The 21,247-nt window shown below is 47.3% G+C and overlaps 1 protein-coding gene across 5 annotated transcripts in view; it reads left to right on the top strand.

Annotated features, from left to right (window-relative positions):
• The window catches only part of Tbc1d1 (TBC1 domain family member 1), a 180,018-nt gene extending 159,049 nt beyond the window's left edge, over positions 1-20,969 (top strand). For all 5 annotated transcript variants that reach the window (XM_041671269.1, XM_041671268.1, XM_041671270.1 and 2 more), the window contains 4 exons: positions 1,930-2,089; positions 7,954-8,123; positions 14,714-14,887; positions 19,277-20,969. In XM_041671269.1, coding sequence (XP_041527203.1) covers positions 1,930-2,089; positions 7,954-8,123; positions 14,714-14,887; positions 19,277-19,477 — 705 coding nt within the window. In that variant the 3' untranslated portion in view covers positions 19,478-20,969. The remainder of the gene's footprint in view (positions 1-1,929; positions 2,090-7,953; positions 8,124-14,713; positions 14,888-19,276) is intronic.
• Positions 20,970-21,247: the final 278 nt, after the last annotated feature.

The following is a 21,247-nucleotide window of genomic DNA, read 5'->3' as shown; positions in this document are numbered from 1 at the left end:
TCCCATAATGCTTTTCAGGATGATGCTATTAATTGGGTCAGCTTGTAGACAGGAATATGAAGTTGGCCCAGGGCACGCAGCTAGCCAGTGGCAGAGGTGGAATTTAAATCCAGGCCTGTCTGGCTCCAGGACCTTAACTCCTATCCCGTCCTTTCCTAGCAATGTTACTGGTGTCTCCAAGCCTGTGATCTGCTCTATCCTCTGCCTGGGATCCTCTCTCCATCCCCACTGCCTGTCCGTCTAGGGTTCAGCTACACTGTCATATACTGTATCACAGAAGCTCTTCCTGCCTATACTGACCCTGCGTCCCTTCATCCTAGACATACCATGCCTTCAGGACAACACATTTCCTGCCATAAATCACCTTAGTGCTGACTTCCTACTGTCTGGTGCCCTGATTTCCTTAGTGAGAGGAAAAGATTCTGTCGAGCTGTGCACTAGTTTCCAGCAGTGCCGGGAATGGAATAGAAACCATGTCAGTGAATGAACAAGTTTATCCAAAGAAAACCAAGCTGGTCTTGGTGTGTAAGCCCCAGTTTTAGGAGGCCGATGCAAGAGAGTCCAAAGTTGTAGGCTGTCCTGGCCTGTACGGATGAGTTTAGTCTGAGCTACATAGTTAGGCCCAGTCTCAAAAACAAACAAAATGTCTAGGGATGTAGCTCAGCAGTTGAGTGTTTTCCTAACGCGTGGTGAAGTTCTGGGTTCTAGCCCCAGCTTCCAGGCCGGGAGGGAGGAAAGGAAGGAAGGAGAGAAAGCGACACAGCAGTGTGTCCAGCTTGACAGGCTGTACTTGTTGTTTTTCAGAAGCGGAGAAAGCTCTGGGCCCTGATCTGGAGGTGTCCCTAAGCACTGCTTAACTGTCGGGGGACCTGTTCATTTGTGCATTTCCCATAACTTGAGGGCTTTAAAAATGTACCGTCAGAACTGAGGGCTTGGTTTGAAAACACCAGTGTGTGTTATTGAAAGTCCATTCGACTCTCGCTGGAGTTGTGAACCCTATGAACATGAACCTCACAAAAGCAAGCCCCGACACTGTGTTTTATGTGTGGCAGCCGTCACCAGAGTGGAGTGGCGCAGCTTTACGGCACTTAGCCTACTCTACAGGCTTTTTCCTGCTCTAGCAGAATCAGCTTTTCATTCAGAAGCTTGGAGGCTGCTGAAGAAAACTTATGATCTAAGTTGTATTTTAGTTTTCCCAGTTACGGACGTACATATCCACCCCAGTGCCTCATGTCAGATTCCGGCCTTCTCTGAGTTATTTTGTCTTTAGGCTCTAGTCACTACACAGAATGGGGTGAGCTTCCTACCAGAGCTGCAGCATTCTCTGAAGAAGTGGCCTTTGACCCCAGAGTGGAACTTTAGCTTGAAGTTTTTGTTTTTCTTTTTGTTCATCTTAAGCATTTCTTGTTTTAAGTTGCTCAGAATCCGTGTTTCTTTGTTAATAAACCTAAGAAATTGGTTTGCTGGGGTGATTCTAGGAGTCCAGAGGGAATTGACTGTTTAGCGCAGACAGTGGATTTACTCTCTGGAATCATAATAAAGGTGATGTTGGTTTGCTGCTACCTAGCTGGAACATTATGTTTCATATTCCCCTTGATTGGAGTTTTTTTTAAGAATGTGCATTTGTAAGGGAATTCGTGAGATGCTTTTACAAGCAGACATCTAAGGGTCTCTTAGCCAAGGAACACAAAGGGGACAAAGAAGGAAGTGGAAGCTGACCCAACGTTATCGCTCTGGGGCTCTTCCACTAACCTCTTGTGAGCCTCTTCCCAAGAGCTCCAGGGATGCATTAGTCACTGAAGTCAGTGGATACCCTCATCCAAGTAGAAGACAAGCAGGGCAGAAAGTCCCCTCCCCCCCATAAGATGAGTAAGTCCATACGTGTGGTAGGTATGTAGTTGTCAGCCCTGTGGATGTATGTTCCTGCAGATCCAGATGTACCAGCTGTCACGTCTCCTCCATGACTACCACAGAGACCTCTACAACCACCTGGAAGAGCAGGAGATTGGCCCCAGCCTCTACGCGGCTCCCTGGTTTCTCACGGTGTTCGCCTCACAGTTCCCGCTCGGCTTTGTTGCCAGGGTCTTTGGTGAGCTTCCTCCATGTGTCTGCCAGCCAGCATTCTCCTGTCAGTGAGCAGCTTGTATTGTCAGCCTGTGGTCGTTGTTGGTTGTGTGACTGTCTACTCAGGCTTGGTTGCCTAGGAGTCCTCATCTCGTGAGCAGGTCAGACCCTGCTCTACACAGTCCCGCCCATTAGTCACCTCTTTTACTTTGAAGCACATGTAATGTCATAATTTCAAAGATTTCTTTTCAGAGCCAAAGAGGGTGTGTGTGTGTGTGTGCGCGCGCAGCATGCTCATACATGTGGCAGCCAGAGGTTGGTAACCTTCCGTTATTCCCTCCCCACATTATTTTTGAGACAAGGTCTCTCATTGAAGCCTCAGAGAATCTTCTGTCTCTCCCTCTCCAGAGCTGAGATTATAGGCTTGCCCCATGATGCCCTGTTTTGTGGGCACTAGGGTTCCAAACCCAGTCCCTCATGCTTACATGGCTAGTACTTACATCTCTCCAGCCCCTCGGAGAGCGTCTTGAGGGACTGTTGGGAAGCATTGCATTGCGTGTACACTACTATACATATGCTTTGAATAGACATCTTAAGATTCTACATCCTAAAAGTACAAAACTAGCTTTTTGGTTTTTAAATTTATTTTTATTTGTGTATGTGTGTGTGCCTGTGTGAGTAGATGTCTGTGTGAATTTCCAGGAGGCCAGAAGAGGGTATCCTATCCTTTGAAAGTGGAGCTACAGGTAATCTGAAGGGCCTGACGTGGATGCTCTGAGTTGAACTTGGGTCCTCTGGAAGAAGAACAGCAAGCTCCCCACCACTGAGCTGTCTCTCCTTCCCTTAGCGCTGGTCTTTGAGGCTAAGTGGGTGTTAGTTTCCTCTCCCCTCACCTCCCAGCAGAATGCTGAACTATTTATTCCTTTATTTCCTTCTGTCTGTCCACAAGAACCTTTGGAGACTTCCCCTCTGTGACAGGGATCTGTATCCTTAAAACAACTCCTTTCCACATAACTCTTTTGACTTATTTTCTAGCGTTCAGGGTTGGGAGGGAGGGTGGCTCACTAAAGTCAGATGGGTAGTAAAAGCTTTCTTACAGTTTGGCCAGCTGTGAGATTTCATGGCATTTAGACCATATGTAAAGAATAAAAGCCTCAAAGCTGGGTGCTTGCTATACTGACAGAAGGATCCCAGGATGTATCTCTAGCTGTGGGCTTCAGTCTTTCTTGCCAATATTTTCTGAGCTTTAGTTTCCTATAAATTGGAATGGGGTGGGGGTGCCCCGCTCCACCCACCCCCCTCCTTTAGCTGTGTGGGTCGTGCAAGGACTAGAACTGAGCAGGGGGCAGGGAGAACTCCTTGTTGGTAGTGTGGAAACAGCTGAGAAGTTGAATTCCAGGATTTGTGGGAGAAACTGTGCCAAGGGGGCTGAACTGACCACAGACTCAGCTACAGGGGGACGAGTGAGGCACTCCTGCCGGGGCCAAACTGGAGCCGCCACCTGCAGAGAAAGTTCCGGTCTCTAGGAGAGCCAAGTGAAGCTGCTTATGCTGGTGAAGGGCAGGAAAAACAAGCAGCCTCCTCCCTGGAGATGAGAGCCTTTCTTCTGCAGGATAATTTGGTGCTCCGTGCGACACGTTCTCGTGACTTAAAGTCTAATAATAAAAGCTGAAGCCAGTTCAGACAGGATGTTTTTCTCTGAAGGAGTGATGAGTCTTGGAGTTTTATATACAGTGTGCCTAAAGATGCCAATGTCTGCAAAATTCCTGGGTCCCACAGCTCCCTGCTGTACTAGTGAGTTCCTGGCTGGCTCACATCTCAGTGGTCCAGCTCAGCCGTAGGTCCCACAGAAAAGGTAGCATTCTCACGGCCATTTCCGTTTATAGCGGTGGGGACCAAGCTCGTTGAGCTCCATACAGAGCAGTAGTTAAGATGCATAGTTATGCCATTCAGGCTCTTGGGCCTTTCTGGCCTGGGACCTCTTCCCATTTTAAGCCTTTAAACCTGGATAAATCTTAAAGCAAATGAGCCTTTGTTGATATTCTCTCTTTTATACATGAGTAGAACGTTTCCAGTTTGTGAGGTCAGCGAGATGACTCAGCAACTAAGGGTTTTTGTCACCCAACATGATGACATGGGTTGAGTCCCCAGAGCCCAGGTGGAGGAAGGAGAAACCTGACTCCTGCACGTTGTCTCTAGCCTTCCCACGAGTAGTGCCATGGCACACACGTACAAATGCATTAAATAAATAAGCAAACAAATGTAAAGAGATTCCCAGCTTGCACCAGCATAGCTCCCATATTAATTAATAGGACGTGCTGCTTGAGAGGACAGCTGCTGCCAGTGTGTATCCTGTGACCTCATGGTGTGCATACTGAGGTAGATGTGGTCCTCTGTCCTGGACCCCGTGGTCTGGATGATTTTAGTCTGAGTGGAGCATGGACCTTGAAACATGTGCTCTTGCTCTGAAGAGATGGCTCCAAGATTAAAAGCACACGCTGCTCCTGCAGAGGGCCGGAGTTCAGCTCCCAGCTGTTAGGAATATTTTCAAGCACGAGCTCTCTGCCGACCCAAAATAATCCCAATCAGAACAAATTAAAAGATTAATTAATTAATTAATTAAAAAATTAAAAGTCCAAGTTTAATTGGACTCCCGCGCTCTCAGGTGGCACGAGGGGAACCTGAAAGCTGCCAACACATGACCACTGGAGGAAAGGGGGAAAGCCACGTGTTTATTTTTGGGGGAGCAGTTTAAATAGCCTGAGGGAGTAGTCTTGACATTTCCTGGGGAGGGGTCAAGATTCAAGGGGCACAGGGGCGAGGCCTCCAAAGATGGAGGCTGGAGACCCAGTGTTTACACCAGCACCCTCCTCAAGCAGCTCACAGCCACCTATAGTTCTGGCTCCAGCGGGTCTGACACCCTCATAAGCACCTGCACACACAGACACATCAATATAAAGTAAAATACATCTGTTTCACTTTCTGATCACATCTGCCTTTGGGAGAAACAGGAGCTGGCTTTCCTGCTAGGGTCCGGCTCTGCGTCCTTCTCTAGCATGCCCTGCTGAGGAGATAAAAGTGGAGCATAGAACTGAGGGCTTGACATAAGGCACAGAAGCCTTCGAGTGGAGAGAGTAGGAAATGGGAGTTGTCCTATGGCCAGGGAAGCGCTGGCTCTGCAGTATGACATAGTAGCAACTGTGCGCCTTGGCAGAATCTGCCTGAATGATGATTGTCACATTCGTGTTAGGAAGGTAGAGGCTATGACCACAGGATTGCAACCTCCTAGGAGAACGTTAAGGGGAGGGTGGGGCTGTCCTGGACAGCAGTCATGTGGCTGAGAGAGATTCCAGATGAGGTCACCAAAGGAAATTGCACTTGCAGATCATGGGCTTGTAAACAGAGGTCCCAGGTGTGATGGGGCACAGAGCCCGAGCTGTGGGAATGTCTTCAAAGGGAAAGTTGTTATTTGTGTTCTACTCAGCAAGTCCTATGCACTGTGATGGGGTCAGCTGATCTTAAGGCACCCTCTAGTTCCTGCCTGTTTCTGAATGGCTGGAAAATGCAGCGAAAGAAGGGAAGGGGGAAGTGGGCAGCTGTGCCCCAGCTCAGCTGCAGCTTGGCAGGACCTCCACCCAGGCAGCGGTCACTGCCTGCAGGGACTTTCCAAGGACAGTTACTGTTGTTGACTTTTTTAATTCCCAAATGCAGATGTGTGAGCGTGGGAAGATGACCAGAATAGAAATAGCTGGGCTGGCACAGAGGGGCTGTGTTGTAGGTAACATTTTTTTCAATTACTTACAAATTAGGCTTAAAGTTTTTCAGAGTACATAAAACTTTTATCATTTTGATTGTTCTTTTACAAAACATTTATGTTTAAAATACATCTTGTAAGAGCTGGAGAGATGGCTCAGCAGTAAAGAGAGCTTACTGCTTTCCAGAGGCCTTGAGTTCAGTTCCCAGCACCCATATCAGGCAGCTCACAGCCACCTGTAACTCCGGCTCCCATGGATCTGTTGCCCTCTTCTGGCTGGCATATGTGTGTGTATGCAATTAATAAAAATAAGTCCTATAGCGCTATTCTCTATCTTGTCATTTCCTGCCATGGTGAGGTTTATATGTGGGTGTGTGTTCCACAAGCGAGGCATGTCACAGATTCTCCAGTGACACAGCCTTGGTGTGGATATACTTCCTCTAAGCCACGCCAATCTTGAAGTTATTGTCTGAGCCTCAACAACCAACCCTGAGGAGGAAGCAGGTCATCCCATGACTAGGGCCAGCCTGAGCCCTGAGCAGGTGTGGCGTTTTCAGTAGCTAAGGGCTCCCCATGTGGTCAGCAATCTCAGGCTGCACTTGGTGCCCTCATTTTCCAGCACAGACCTCCCAGTTGGCACCAACTCCAGTCACGTGACTGGGGACGTAGTAAACATTTCAGATATCTTGAGGACTAGCCTGCTGAGTAAGCTTACAGATCAGCACCCTCTCTCCTGTGCCTTGTCCAGATGCTGCCCTGACTCAGTTTCTCACCTTTCCAGCAGTGTCCAGCCTTGTTCCAGTTTATGAACAGATCTCCTGTGCTGTCATTCTGATTCACGTGGAGGGGCATCTCAGGGAATCTCCTCTGGGGTGCTTTGGTTTGCCTTGGTGTCGTGGTTGCACCGGTGCCATTTCCTCACCCTTTCTACCGTGTCGCAGCCAAGGGTGGGGTGGGGAGTATCAAAGGAGGAGAGAAACGGATTAGTTGGCCCTGGTTTTACTTATACTTCTGCTTTCACCTTTTTCTTTTCACTTTATTCCAGTCACTAGGTCAAACGTGCCCGAGCCGAGACACCCAGTAGCCAGTCTTCTTCTGTTCTAGCCCAGGCACTGATGCTCATCTGTACTGGCTCCAGTTCCAGTTCGTTGCTTTGTCCACTGCCTCATCCTACTGTATAAATTCAGCATAGGCATTGCTGTGGCTTGCCAACAATCATGAGAAAACACAACAAGAACTGGAGAGTAGCTTCACCCAACTTAAATTCCTCAGACAGAAGAATGGCTCTTGGTGCCATTGTTCTGATGAAGTTCAGTGTGCTTTTGAAATTTTGTACGCCTGTTAAAAGCTTTAAACATCTTTTCATTCTGTCTTTTTATTTCAAAATATAATTCCCCATCTACAAGAGTCTTTAGGCTTTACTAATTGAAAGCCCGTTGCAGTGGCTGGAGAGACGGCTCAGTGGAGAAGAGGTCTTATTACACAGCCGTGAGTCCCAGAGTAACTAGCTGGGTGTCCCAGACATGCTTGTAACCCAACCCTGAGGGGGACCAGGACAGGAGAATCTCTCAGGCTGGCTACCAGCCTAGACAGGAAAACATGAGCCTTTGCTTCAGGGAGAGACCTTTCCTCAAAGGAATATGTAGGGAGAAGAGGAGGATACTTGATACCCTTTTCTGCCTTCTATAAATGCACATGAGTGTATAGATGTGCACACTCCACATACTCATAGACACACTCACACACATACATAGTTAAAAACTGGTCTTTTTAAAACATGTTTTGGCAACTCCTTTAAAATCTTTTTTATGGAAAAAATCATAAGCTAATAAAAATTTTCTCAACTTTTGAAGATCTTTTAAATTTAATTGTTTTTTTTCAGAGTAGAAATTTTTTATCTGAACCTGTGACAAAACCTAAGCCATATATGTATCTGTTGTTTTTAATTGTTATCATTTGCAATAGTGTCTTGCCAACTCTGTCTGAAATAACAGGCTCTTAAAAAGGAAGAAATAAAATTTGTAACTTGGATTCAATTTCCCACCCTTTTGCTCCTTAGTGTGAGGCAGAGAGAAGAGGGTGGTATATTGTCAGCAGCTGGCAGGACTTAACTCTGCATTTCTGTGTCTTCTTAGATATGATCTTTCTTCAGGGATCAGAGGTCATATTTAAAGTGGCTTTAAGTCTTTTGGGAAGCCATAAGCCCTTGATTCTGCAACATGAGAACCTGGAAACCATAGTGGACTTCATAAAGAACACACTACCCAACTTGGGCTTAGTGCAAATGGAGAAGACCATCAATCAGGTACGGCTGTACTAGCCTTCTCAATGCACTGAGATCTAGAGTGCTGTCAACAGGTACAGCCTGCTCCGGGCTTCCAAGTGCTGCTGAGGTCTGGAGTGTGTCAGTCAGGTATGGCCTGCTCCCGGCTTCCAGACGCCACTGAGGTCTGGAGTGTCGCTTTCTAAAAAGGAGTTGATTCTGACCACACCACTTTGTGTTTCTGGTGGCATCTTGCCCAGTGCCTGGCATATGGAAGGCACATCACAGATATTCATCAGAAGAAGAAATATCTGACTGTGTGTGTGTGTGTGTGTGTGTGTGTGCGCGCGCGCGCGTGCCACCGGGAAGCCAGGTGTGCTAAGAAGGACCAGTATCGGTAGTTTGTTACATGTAGGAGGCTTCCATTCTTGTCTTTTGTTCTTCAGAAATGCAAACTTTTGTAAGGTGCTAGATTTTGTAAAAATGAGTGCTTTGATTTTTTCCACTCAGTGGTACTAACTGAAATGTTCAGAAAATGACTTTTCTGTAATCAGTATAAGCTTGATTTCATGAATCTGCTCAATCTAATCTGTTGTTACTGTTGGAAGGTTTTGGCATCTCTAGCTTCCATATGCAATAGCACCATTACCCCGAAATGGTGAACGTTTTAGGTAGATTTAGCTGGGAATTACAACTAAAGCAGAACATGAACGGTTTGGGAACAAAGACTTTTCTGGTAATGATTGCTGTGCTGGAGAAGCAAGATGCTTAGTGGGAGTGGGGGAGTCACGACTAGAAGCGTCCAGAGGCTGTGTGGCTGAGAGTGCTGATCTGACTTCTCCACAGCAACAGAACCAATAGGCTAGGCCATAATCATTGGGGGGGTTTTATAATTGTCTTGCATGATTGGAACCTAGGTAATTTAATTGCCATCTGTATACCTTTGAGCCAGAAAGTCTGCTAGCTGTGCAGTTCCCAAAGCCAGAAGCCTCAGGGAGACCAACGGTGTGGTCCTAGTCTGCAGCAGCAGGTCTGGAATCCTCCTGGAGAAGGAGCTAGAGTCTGGTGTCAGTGGGTGGCAGCAGCGGTAACCGCACTTGCTCAGGAGCAGCAGAACTCGGCTTGCTTGCAGGCTGCTCCCCCTTCCCTGCACACCTCCCCCTATGATAGGATCTCACTTTGTAGCCCTGGCTGCCTTTGAATTCACTTATGTAGGCTGGCATCAGCACAGAGAGCGGCTAGGATTAAAGGTTTTTCCACTTTTTGCTCTTGTGTGACTGCCCCACCCACACCCCCAGCCTTTTGGAGTACTGCTCACATTTAGGACAAGTCTTCCTCTGAGTTGTTCTGACACACACCAGTCATCTTCAGAAATACCTGCACGGACAAACCCAGCCACGCTCTACTAATCGCCCAACATCCCTCAATTCAGGCACATCAACAAGCAAAATAAACCAGCACACAGAGTGTACTGGAAGGGGTGTCGTCATCAGGTCACACTGCAGAGTCAGCAGTCAGCTCTCCTAAGCTTAGAACGCTTTCTGTAGATACAAATCTAGATAAGTCGTTTAAACACAGATGGTGAGATAAAGCCTTTTTAAAAAAGTAAATGCTTATGTAAGGATTTCTGATCATTCACCCGCTAGCTCAGGCCGGTTGGTCCAGTGAATTGTAGCTAAATGCAGCTGTAAAGCTCATCTGCTCTTCTACCTTAGAGGTTAAGTACTGAAAAAAGTGCAAACCTGGCACAGGGTGGGACTTCCTGTTGCACGTGACCTTGCATCTCTGCACACTGCTTGTGCCCGTGATGAGGAGTTCTTGTCCACTCTCTGCTCATCTTTGGCTAACTGGTTGGCTCCAGGTCTTACCTGCCTGGCACACTTGTTCAGTGTAGACTGCTTTCGCTTGCTGAGTCCATCCTTTCTGCCAGGTCCTAAGGAATCTATATATCTACATGAGTTCTTGCAGGCATGACCACATTCCCCAGGACAGAAAGTGGTTATTAGCTGGCCTGTGCTCACTGCAGCAGAGGGGAGAGGGGAGGTTTCAGGTGCACTTCAGTGAACTCAGAGTGCTTCAGCAGCTGCCCACACCATATACCTCAAGATTATATTTGTATCTTAACACAGGATAGACTCTTGGTGCTCTTTATTTCTGATGTTTGCACTGTCTACTCCCTTCTTAGTCTTTGTTGAATATACTTAGCGACTCACAGCCTCTGAGGTGAACCCAGAGTCTTGGCTGCCTAGACTGAGTCTGTGTCCCACGATTACTGACTTCTTGTCCCAGCTCCAAGGCAGGTCATTGATCTACCTCCTGAGTATACAGCCTCAGAGAGAGAGAGAGAGGGGAATAATGGCTATTTGTTTGTTTGTTCCTCCCCTTTTCTGTGAAGAGCTGTACTTACTGGGAGCACTGCATACTCTGGTATGCATCAGGTACCCTTCAATACCGGAAGCTTATAGTGTCTCAGCACCAGAAGACACCTATCTGTATCTGTGCACATGAGCTGGCTCGTGCAGCTGCTCTGAACTTGACAGGCAATACTCCCCAGACTCCTTAGCAGATCTAAGCCATGACATTCCAGTTTCCATTTTCAGTGAGATTAGGCAGGTCCAGCACCCCATATGCAATGGCAGGGCCTAACTGGGAAAGACCACGGGGTTCTGGGTATTGAGTGTTGGAGCTGACAGAGTTTGGTTCATCTGGGCCTGGAAGAATGAGATGTTTCTGGATGGCCAGCATTTTGTGTGGCAATGTTTTAGATTTTTAGCCAAAGCTCAGAAGGCCTCTGCTGCAGTTCCGCAGCTCTGCCTTTGCAGCGGGTAAAGGGGTGAAGTAGCCATGTTACAACAGAACATTAGCAAGGCAGGCTGTAGTTGGCTGAGCCACATGCCAGAGGCAGACAAGAAAGAGAACAGAAAGTAGTTAGTTCTAGTGCCAGATGTGTTCAGTGTGTGGTGAAGTAATGAGGGCGTGGGCTGGGTGAAATTGACATTGGGAACCCAAGCTTTCATTCCAGAAACGGTCTTGATAGAAAACGGGTCAAGTGCCGGCAGTTTTCTGCCCTCCTTCTGGCTCATGGTTCAGTATGGAGCCTGACCTCTGAGAACTTAGGCTTGCTGCCCCTTCCCCCCAGAGGTACCAACATCTCAACAGTCTAGAGAGCAAGTCTGAGGTGTGCAGCATGATTACTCAGTGGCCGTAGGAGCTACCAGCTTCAAACCTGGGAGGTCCTCATGGTGGAAATGATGGGTACAGTTATTGACTCTGCCAGCATGTAGCCCCGTGTCTGGACAGGCTGTGGTGGGTGGGCAGGCCTCTTTGGGGCTATAAGCCCGTTTCAGTAGATGCCCTTTGTAGACTACTTGAGCAGCTGGGTCCCAGCCGGGCTCCTGGATGAGCCCTGCCTTAGTCGGCTCATGCTGGGAACAGCATCAGACATATCTCCAAGGTTGACTGTCCAGGACGGAAGAGCTGGGGTCTCTGGAGCCACTCACCTTCCTCAGTGTGGCCTTGTGCTGGCCACAATTGTCAGATGCAAAATGTCGTAAGCATTTGCTGACCCAGAAAGAGGGCCCTCTGGGAATGATCAGTACTGAAGGGTGTTGTGGGAGCCGGAGTGACAGTCACATAACCATGAGTGAGCGCTCTGACTCTGAAGCCTTGATTCAGTTCACAGCAGCAAACATCAAAGGGCTGCCTGGAGAGGCAGGCCTGCAGCCTGCTTTAGTCTCTGCCCTGCGGTCCCAGACCAGCACTGTCGGATCGTGTAATGGCTTGTTACAAGAGGAATCTTGGGACCCACCCCGGGCCTGCTGACTCAGGAATCTGTAGGGTTACAAGAGCCACAAGACCGTGTGGAAGTTGTGCCGTGGGTAGTGTTGTTCAGAGAAGTTCCCAGTTGTACCCGACCTTGTGGGGCAGAAACCAATCTTCACAAAGTCCCTGTGTTCAAAGGAGGCTACCACAGCAGGGTGGCCCTGTGCCCTAGCTCGAGCCACTGCATTGGTGGAAATGAGTAGTTTGCAAAAGGACAGTCAGCAGTGCCTCACCAAGAGGGTGGAGTGCCTTGAGGACCCGTGCCTTACCACTGCCACATGTTGTGATAATTAAAGTCAGGTTGACTTCTAGTTAGCTTCATTATCAGTTTGAAGTTTACTTTAGACAGTGTGTTCTTTGTCTCAGATCCTCCGGCAGACTGCTCCTCTACCCTGCACTAAGGGCCACTGAGACCAACAGATTGGGAAGGGTCTAGGAAAGCCAGAAAGTATGGTTTGCCAGCCACAAGTCAGTGCCTTCATTATACCATGTTCAGAGACTGCAAAGCGAGACACCAAGACATCAATAGCAGTGAGCCAAAAATATGAGCGTACAGGGGAACCATCTAGCAGACACATATCTGGGGACCTATTTAGCTTCATGCGTAACTTAAATTTCTGCATAGCATATAATGCCTTGCCTGCTAGACTAACAAACCAACTTTTTAACATCAGTTGGCAGTGCCGAGGGCATGCAGCACCTGGCACATCAGTACATGCTGGTGACACTGTGGCTTGATTGTTCCTACGTGGGAAGTAGTTTGGCAAGAGGCAGTATGTGCCAGTAAAGCCATCAGACCCTTCTGGTGCCGGAATCCCAACTACTGGAATGCATCCTTAGGAACTGGGCCAAAACACTAGGAGAGCCCTGTATAGAAGGAAACTTTCTTAGAGTTGTCATTTGTAATTTAAAAAAAAAAAAAAGGAAGTATCAAGATGTCCAGCATTTACCGAGTGGGCTTATACGTTTGTGCTGTGCTGAATTGGTAAAGAACCATAAAGCCATTTATTGTGGTGGTTATGGGGAACATGGTGCCACACAAGAAAGCCCTTAGAACATAAAATTAAGTGGAAAAAGTGAATGGGGAAGGCTATTTGGCGTTAGTTTTGTTTACGATTAGAAGAAAATGTGCTTCTAATAGTAAAGATGAGAGAAAGCCTAACGGTGAAGGACGCCGTGCTGGGCTTTCCTCCTCTCCATGCTCCCTGCGTTCTAGTTTTCTTGCTTTCGTAACAAAACTGATAGTGTATCTTTTTGACAAAATCCTGAACATAAGGGAAAGAATAGCTCCTGCTTTGACAAACAGAAGATAGTGCTCCTTTCAGCACCAAAATTCTGGAACTTTCCTGAAACCTTGGAGACTGGGAGACAGACAGGGTAGTGGAAGGCACGAGGTCCCCGATATTCAAAGCTCATGTGGAATTGGAGAATACCCAAGCATGCCACTTTTAGAGGCCATTTCCTGTCCTGGGAACATGAGCATCAGAGCCCCTGTCAGCTTGACAAGATAGAATCAGTTAGAGGACGGACCTCAGGCCTTGCCTGATGGAGTGTCCAGATGAGCTTAAAAGGTGAAGAGACTTACCCTAGTGGGCAGCTCCATCCCGGGAGCTGAGCATCAGCCCCCACCCCCTTCCTGACCGCGGTTGCACTGTGATCAGCCACCCCATGCTCCTGCCACCCCGATGGACTCAGCACACTTGAACTGAGCCAAAACCTGTCATGCATTCTGACTTTTGTTGAGCATTTTGTCACAGCAATGAGAAGGGTAACTAGCATGGCCCTATGCTGAGCGGCTTCAGCCCATGGGGTTCCCTCGCCCACTCCCTGAGAAGGGGCTGCACTGGGCAACACCACATCTGTCTTCTGACCTCACTGCAGCCCTGTCACTTCCTCTTCAGGAGAAAGTGCAGACACTGCCTCTTGAGTCAGTTCCGCACTGCGGGTTGTTTCACATGTGTGGCTCTGTCACCACCAATGCTGTTGTGGGCAGAGACAGCTCAGGCATTGTTTTGTGTTCACTCATGCATGTGGGTGACAATTGGGGTGACTAATTTTTGCATATCTGTGTCAAGAGGATGTTTTCATTAACAGTTCTGTTACTTTGTCGTTCTTGCAACTCTGAAGACACAGCTGGATTGTAACTTGGACTTGGAAACTTTGCAAGCAGGACATGATTCTTTTGCCACCTTTTAACCTAGAATCGGTGAAATAGAATTTGCACAGAAAACATTCAAGAACTAAAATTTTTGAAAGTCTTGTTCAGATCTGGTTTTTGTTTTGCTTGTTTACTTGTATGTGTGGGTGTTTTGTCTGTGTGCGTGTATGTATGTATGTATGTATGTATGTATGCATGCATGCCATCTGAGTGCCTGGTGCCTAGGGAGGCCAGAAGAAGGCGCCAGATCCCTTGGATTAAACTTACGGCTGAGAGCCACTGTGTGGATGCTGAAAGTCAGGCTCAGATCCTCTAGAAGAGCAGCCAGTGCTTTTACCTGCTAGCTGTCCTCTAGCCCCTTGAAAGTCTTTTAACACTTTTTTTTTTTTGGCCTTTTAGAAAAAGGGTATTGAAACCTATACTTGTTTTATCCTTTGAAATCATTTCTAGATGTTTGTTGTTATCTTCTTTTTGTAAAATCATGACCTCCTCAGAGCTGAATTTCCTTTTCTTTCATGTGTATTACAGTCATGCTGCCAAGCATGTAGGGATGATAGATGCACATTGGCATGAGCATACGTGTGTACAGGTACCTATGCATGTGGAAGCTTATCTTAGTTTCGGAGCCTGATGATTTTTCTGTCTCTAATAGGTGTTTGAGATGGACATCGCCAAACAGCTGCAAGCCTACGAGGTTGAGTACCATGTGCTCCAAGAAGAACTCATTGATTCCTCTCCTCTCAGTGACAACCAAAGAATGGATAAATTGGAGAAAACCAACAGCAGCTTACGCAAACAGAACCTTGACCTCCTGGAACAATTGCAGGTAGAGCATATTTGCAAAGCAGCTTCCTGAGCCTCTGTATAGTAGCTCATTAACTCACCAAAGGCAACAGCAGCCTGGGCTTTCCCAGGACCGGAGGACCTTTCCAGCCCTGCACTGTTTGTAGTTGCGATCAGAGATGCCCCAGGAGATCGGCCCTTTTATTGTGGAGCAGACTGTCCTTGCTAAGGTCAGACAGTCCTGGAGCTTTCTGAGAGGCTTTTTCTACACTTAGCTTTGCAGGAGACTGGCCCAGAGGCCCAGAGACCAGCTTAGTCCCGGATGCTGAATGCCAGCAATTGTACTTTGGATAACGATGGGATGGTCTTGAGCTTTCGTTGCCTGGGGGTGAGACAAGCTGGGTCCCTGGAGAGATATTAAAGGAGGGGAGTGACATAGAAGTCTGTCTGACAGGGTAAACTAGAACATATGATAGTTATTTATAAATAAGTGGAGTACAAATGCAAAGATTTGTTTATTGAGGGCACAATTCTCCCCTCTAGAACCTTTCCATCTTAAGTGGGTCAGTGCAGGTGAGACACAGAAGAACTGCCGTGTAAATAGTACATGCAGAAAGGTGAGGGAATGAGCTTTGGGACAGTCCAGAGGAGGCCCATGCACATGGCTCCCAGGCCTGTCCCTCATCGGTGTGATGGGAGCAAAACAAAACCCTCACTGCAGAGTGTGGCCCCTGTCAGTCAAAAGGCACTAAGTAACCCTGTTTTCTTCTTGCTGATAGTTAAATGAGAGAATGTGTCAGTGTTCAGAGATTATTGGAGGCATGTTTTTAAAGCAGGTTATTCGTGGGGTCCCTGAGCTCCCTAGAACATGTTCTCCATCCTTACCCAGTTCTGATCTTTCTCCATAAGATGCTGCCACCTTGCAGACTTGAGTTTGTCCATGATGTAAATGAGGTGAGCATTTGAGAGTCTGTTACTCATTCCCTGCCTCAAATGCCTTCCTCCCAGCAGGCTCTCCCACAGGAGACCAGTAGATCCTTACTGTAGCACCCAGGAACAAAAGCTCCCCTCACCCATCCTAACCACCAGGCACCTTGGAAGCCACACTGGTTTATTTGCCCTTACTGGAAATATGTTTACACTCTTCCCTGGAAGTCTCAGCTGTCACCTGCAGGGAAGCCATAGGGGACAAAGAGCCTGCTCTGTCCCACGAGGGCACACTGTGCACATGGTCATTTCCAGAGGTTGGAAGGCAATAGTGGGCCCCACACACACATGGACCTAGATTGGAGCTCCTCCCACTGAGCTCACGTTTGCATTTTAAAGTTTTCCACTTACAACAAGCAGAAGTATATTCTGGGCTCATTTCTTAAGCGGATGCCAGTGTTCATCTTTGGAGTTTTGAAAGCAGTTATATACACTGCTTCTGTGTGAGGAAAGGGCCTCACGACACGCTGCTGAGAAACCTTCGTACTGAAGAAAGGTCGTTGGTGTCTCCTGAATTCCCTCCTCTCTGAGCCAAGTGGCTCCAGGAGCGTCTTATACAGGGTTGCAGGCTTTGTTAGCCGGCTGTGGTTACTGAGCCTGTGCCGGACAGAAGCTGAGTCGGACACGGCTCTGAGAAACACAGGCAAGGGTAGTTGTATAGTTACTGGGCCCTGAGCTGGTTTAGAGGTAGTTTTCCCATGATCCTCTCTGGAAGTTATTTCTCCCGTATGTATCTCATGCTTTTTGTATGAGAAGGTTTTCAATATGATCTTAAAGTACATTTCTCCCCACCTTGAGTATCAAAATTTACCTGGTCTTTAGCTTGGTTCTGTTCATATCACTGATGGACAGACCAAAGTTCTATCTATCTATTTTTAAACATTTGATGTGACGTCATACAGAAAGACAAGTAATATACAGTGTTGCCTGTTAGTTCTCATGCGGAGGAAAAACACTGGAGGAAGAAAACTAAGAAAGATGGCCTGACAGGGTGGGCATGGGGGGGTGGGGCACGAGAGGGAAGATGGGAGTAGAGAGGAAGGGGAATAGTTGAGAAGGTAGACATGACCAAAACATAGTATTTGCTTGTATGGAAATGCCACAGTGAAACCCGTTAACATGAACACTTAATGTATGTTAATAATTATGGCTCTTAAAATTTAGGTTGCAAAGACAACAGTGGAAGGGACTGCATGGGGAAATTATACTGTCCTCCAGTACTGTGAGCAAGGGCTGTCTTTTCTGCAGCCTTAAGCAATGTTGAACAAATTCTCAAATGAGTGACATTGGCCCCACCCGCATGCCTCAGTATGCATACTGGCATATAAGGGTGTATACAGAAGGGGGTAGGAGAGAGAATAAAACTGTTCACGGTTATATTGGATTGTGCTTTAGTTCAAAATATAGAACTTGCATCCGTTGTTTTCAAGTGTGTTGAGCTGTGTTCATGATGTTTTAAGTAGAAAAACAAATTACTAAGTAGACTGTGTGGTGTGCTCTTCTTTAAAAGTATGATTTATGTGTGTTCTGTGGAAAAAATATGAAAGATCATACACTAAATATCAGTAGCAACTGTTGCTGCGAGGGGAACATCAGACATCCTGCACTAGTTTTTCAGTGTTCCGCTATTCTTTTCTCTTCCAGTACCTTGAGGAAATAAACATCTAACGGCTAAGTTTAGTCCTCTATGAAGTATATGCATTCTGCTATTACTTTAAGTCCAAAGGCAATTTTACCTTTGTAAGTAGCACAAGCTATTCGAGTACATGTAAATGTATATAAAGGAATAGTAGATTATTGCCAGAAATTATTCCTGACATTTAATAGATTCTCAAACTGTAAATGCCAAATTTAGGTTACTGAATGTATGTCATCTAAATTAGCAGACTGGAAATATGTTTTTCAAAATTTGAAATGCTATTTCAGGTTTACTTATAAAGTACTTGAGAAATTTCTAAAATTTTCTTTGCCTATTAAACTGTAATGTTCACAGGTTAGCACCGAGTTTATACATTTAAAATAAACACACAGAGTAAAAATAGGTTGACTCAAAAACAGAGTTGTCCAGAAACAAGAGATGAAAGTCTTGATCCTGCTGTTCACTAGCCGTATGTCAGATGACTTTGTGTGCTGGGCTGTGGCATGGGCGTATTTCCTAGTAATCTGCTAGGCTACAGGTGGTCCCCAGCTGAAGGGCCGTGGGGACCAGACCTTGAGATCAGACATGCTTTGTTTAGTCTGCTGAGGAGACCTGCCGTCTGTGCCATTCATAAAGCATCCTGCAGATTGGTTCACTACTAAGTCACATGGGGAGTGAGTGTGCAAACTAGGAAGTACTCTGTGAGCTACATGGCTTTCAGGACAGAAATGGGCCAGCCCAGCCTGGGCAGTGGGGAATGTTCTGGAGTGGGAGGTACCACTTAAGGATATGCACCAGGCTTGCCCATTCCCTCTTTGAGCTGGAAGAGCTGTGCCTTCCAACCTGTTTCTCCTTTGGTCTTCAGGATTCTGGTGTTACAGCAGGAGCTAGACTTGGAGTCACAGGTTTTCTGTTTAACACGAGGGTTGTCTTGTTCAAACACAGTTTCCCAAGTTTTGAAAATGAAGTAGGGAATTAGACGTACTATTTCCCCTAGCTAGAATAAATGGGACACACAAAAAGGCTGGACTGATAAGGCAGAACGCCTCTTCCTGTCCAGAGTGCTGTCGGTGCAGCTGGGCAGTGAGGAGCAGGCTCAGAAGGCCTGAGTATAAAGTCCAAGGTTGGAGCTGCTTCAGTACTCTCAGAGGGCCCCTCAGGTCACTAGAGCTGACCACCCCTGGGATGCCTGCCCCAGTGGACAGGAGATGGGAGCTAGGGCTGGCAAAACACTTCCCTGACCTGGTATGTGCTGGGTGTTAAGGATGTGACCTAAGACAATGCTTTGTCTCCAAGAGAGACCAAGGACTTATTCTTTACAAGGTTGGCGGTGGCCAGTAAGCAACAGTAGAGAGAAACCTCAGTAGAATACTACTGTTTCTGACTTTTTGTGTCTCAAGGAAGATGCCTTGTTTCCTGGGAAACTAGTTTGTACGTGGAGATATATGGTCGGCTGGGACAGGCCAGGCTGTGTCTTCCACCTAGCCTACCACAGCATCCTGCATGTACTCGGATAGAGAGTGGGGGTCCTGTTCCCTCTGTTCTCTGATGCTGCTTTCTCACTCTCCAGAGGAGTCAAACCAGGGAGAAAGACACAGGAGAATGTCACAGTGTTTGTAAGAGCCCAGCCTTCCTGCAGCAGACACGGGGATTGTTCTTGAATGACCAGAACTGATCATCAGTTGGCTTGTTGCTGCCCAGATTCTGCTCCAGAGGCCCCCAAAGACTGAGTGGTGGTCTTCATAGCCACCCTGTCTTGTGTAATCACAGGCGGGTACAATTCTCATTTCTCCTTCCATTTTCCAGGTGGCAAATGCTAGGATCCAAAGCCTTGAAGCTACGGTGGAGAAGCTTCTAGCCAGCGAGAGCAAGCTGAAGCAGGCGGCGCTAACCCTGGAGTTGGAGCGCTCTGCCCTGCTGCAGATGGTGGAGGACTTGCGAGGACAGGGTGCTCAGCCCAGCACTCAGGAGCCGGACTGTACCCAGCCCGAACCGACAGGTGACTGACAGCTTTCCGGAGAGACTGCACACCACTAACACTGTCCAGGCCTTAATGGAGAGAGACAGAAGCTGGAGGCAGAGAAGAGAAGACTCCTCAGGGAGGAAACTGGCTCGCTAGCCCGCAGACACTTTGCGCTCAGACTTGGAGTTGGGAGGGCTAAAGTCCCAGAGTTTTTGTTGTTTTGGTTTAAATTCACCCCCTTTCCAGTCCTGGTTGTTGTAGCTTTAGATGGCATGGACATGAGTAAATGTCCCTTTATGTTCCCTCCTCCTCCAGAGGCACTGTCTGAAGAGAGCAAAGCAAGAAGGGCTTGAAGTAATTCCTCAGGCAAAAGTGTGATCCTTGTCAGTCTGCAAGGAGAGGTTCCTGTGACCATGCCCTTGGTGTCACCATGAGGTGCAGTGGGGCCTTTGTCTACTCATGTTATGGAGACCAGAGGTGGCCGTGGGGAAGGACTGAAGGGTTTATTGAAATTGGATGTGTTGATCGTTACCGACTCCACAGTCGCTCCCACGGGTACTGAAGAAGCTCGTCTTTTACCCAGTGTTTTAATATGTTTTTGCTCACCCTTTCAAGTCCTGGTAGATAAATGTTTCATAAAGAAATCACAGTTTTAGACTCCCTGTTCTTTCTAGTGTGTGAACTATCGCTCTGGGGTCTGAGATATTTATTTGTGACTGTTTCATAGCCACACTATAAGGTCACTTATTTATTTTTGTCTTGGGATGATGTACCACAGCCATGTCTTCCTTTGAGTCTGGACCCCTTGGAGCTCTGATTCTGCCTAGAAGGAGCAGAGCACATCACGATTTCAAGGGGCTCCTAAGATTCTGAAACGTTGCAGAAGAACCCCGGCTGAAACTGCAGTCCGATGGCAGCTGACAGTTTTCCCGAGGTAGGCTGCGTGTTTTGAGAAGCACTCAAAATACAGTGACCCCTCCCTTGGGATGGCGAGGACCCTGTGCCTTCAGGCAGAGTGCAGCTCACAGTCACCCTGCTTCCAGCTGGTCCTGCGAAGAGCATCGCCCATGTGCACAGCAGGCTTGGAGAAGAGCCACGGGCACGTATTGGAATTGGTCCTGCCTTGGGCTCTACCACTCGGCCCCCTGTTCCACAGAAGTCTTTTGCAGTTCTCTTGGTAGGAAAGGAACCTTTTAAGCTTGGGGTGACAGGAGGGACCACCATCCGTGGTGTCATTTGGTATCTCCTTGCTGTTTCAAAGGGACACCAAATGGCAGGTGGTACTGAAGACTCCCTCCAGCTCTTGGGTCAAGGGAAAGTTGTTCTCTCTACAAAACAACATCAACAGTCCCATTGTCTCTCTTCCAGGAGGCTCCACCAGGGGTAGTTAGAGGAGGCAACTGTGGGGGCTTCTTTCCACAGTGTATTTTATTATTTGAATGTTTTAAAATGTTGAGTTTTGGACATATTACTACTGTTCAAAACATTGACTCTACAATAAGAAACAAGAAAGCAATAAAACCGGTAATTCACACCTGTGTCTTCATGGCGTCTGTTTCCAAACTCTGAGTTTTGGCTTGGCAGCTAGGAGTGAACATGGCTTCAGTGTACATCTCACCTCGCCGCTGGCAGTCAGTTTTGAGACATCAGCTCTCCGTGATGTTGGGACACCTTTCCCTGGGGCTATGCACGCTAGCACCAAGGCAACTGGCTTTTCCCATGTGTGGACACCACCTGTCATTACAAGACGGTATTGGGCCAGCATACCATTCTTATAAACTCCTAAGTGAACCTATAGGTAAAGGTTGGACGTA

Source organism: Microtus oregoni, unplaced genomic scaffold, assembly GCF_018167655.1.
Source record: "Microtus oregoni isolate MIOR12 unplaced genomic scaffold, Mior012 000021F_ref0000039, whole genome shotgun sequence".
In the NCBI taxonomy this organism is placed as follows: domain Eukaryota; kingdom Metazoa; phylum Chordata; class Mammalia; order Rodentia; family Cricetidae; genus Microtus; species Microtus oregoni.
Note: the sequence above shows the minus strand (reverse complement) of the source record. Positions and strands in the feature narration are given on the sequence as shown.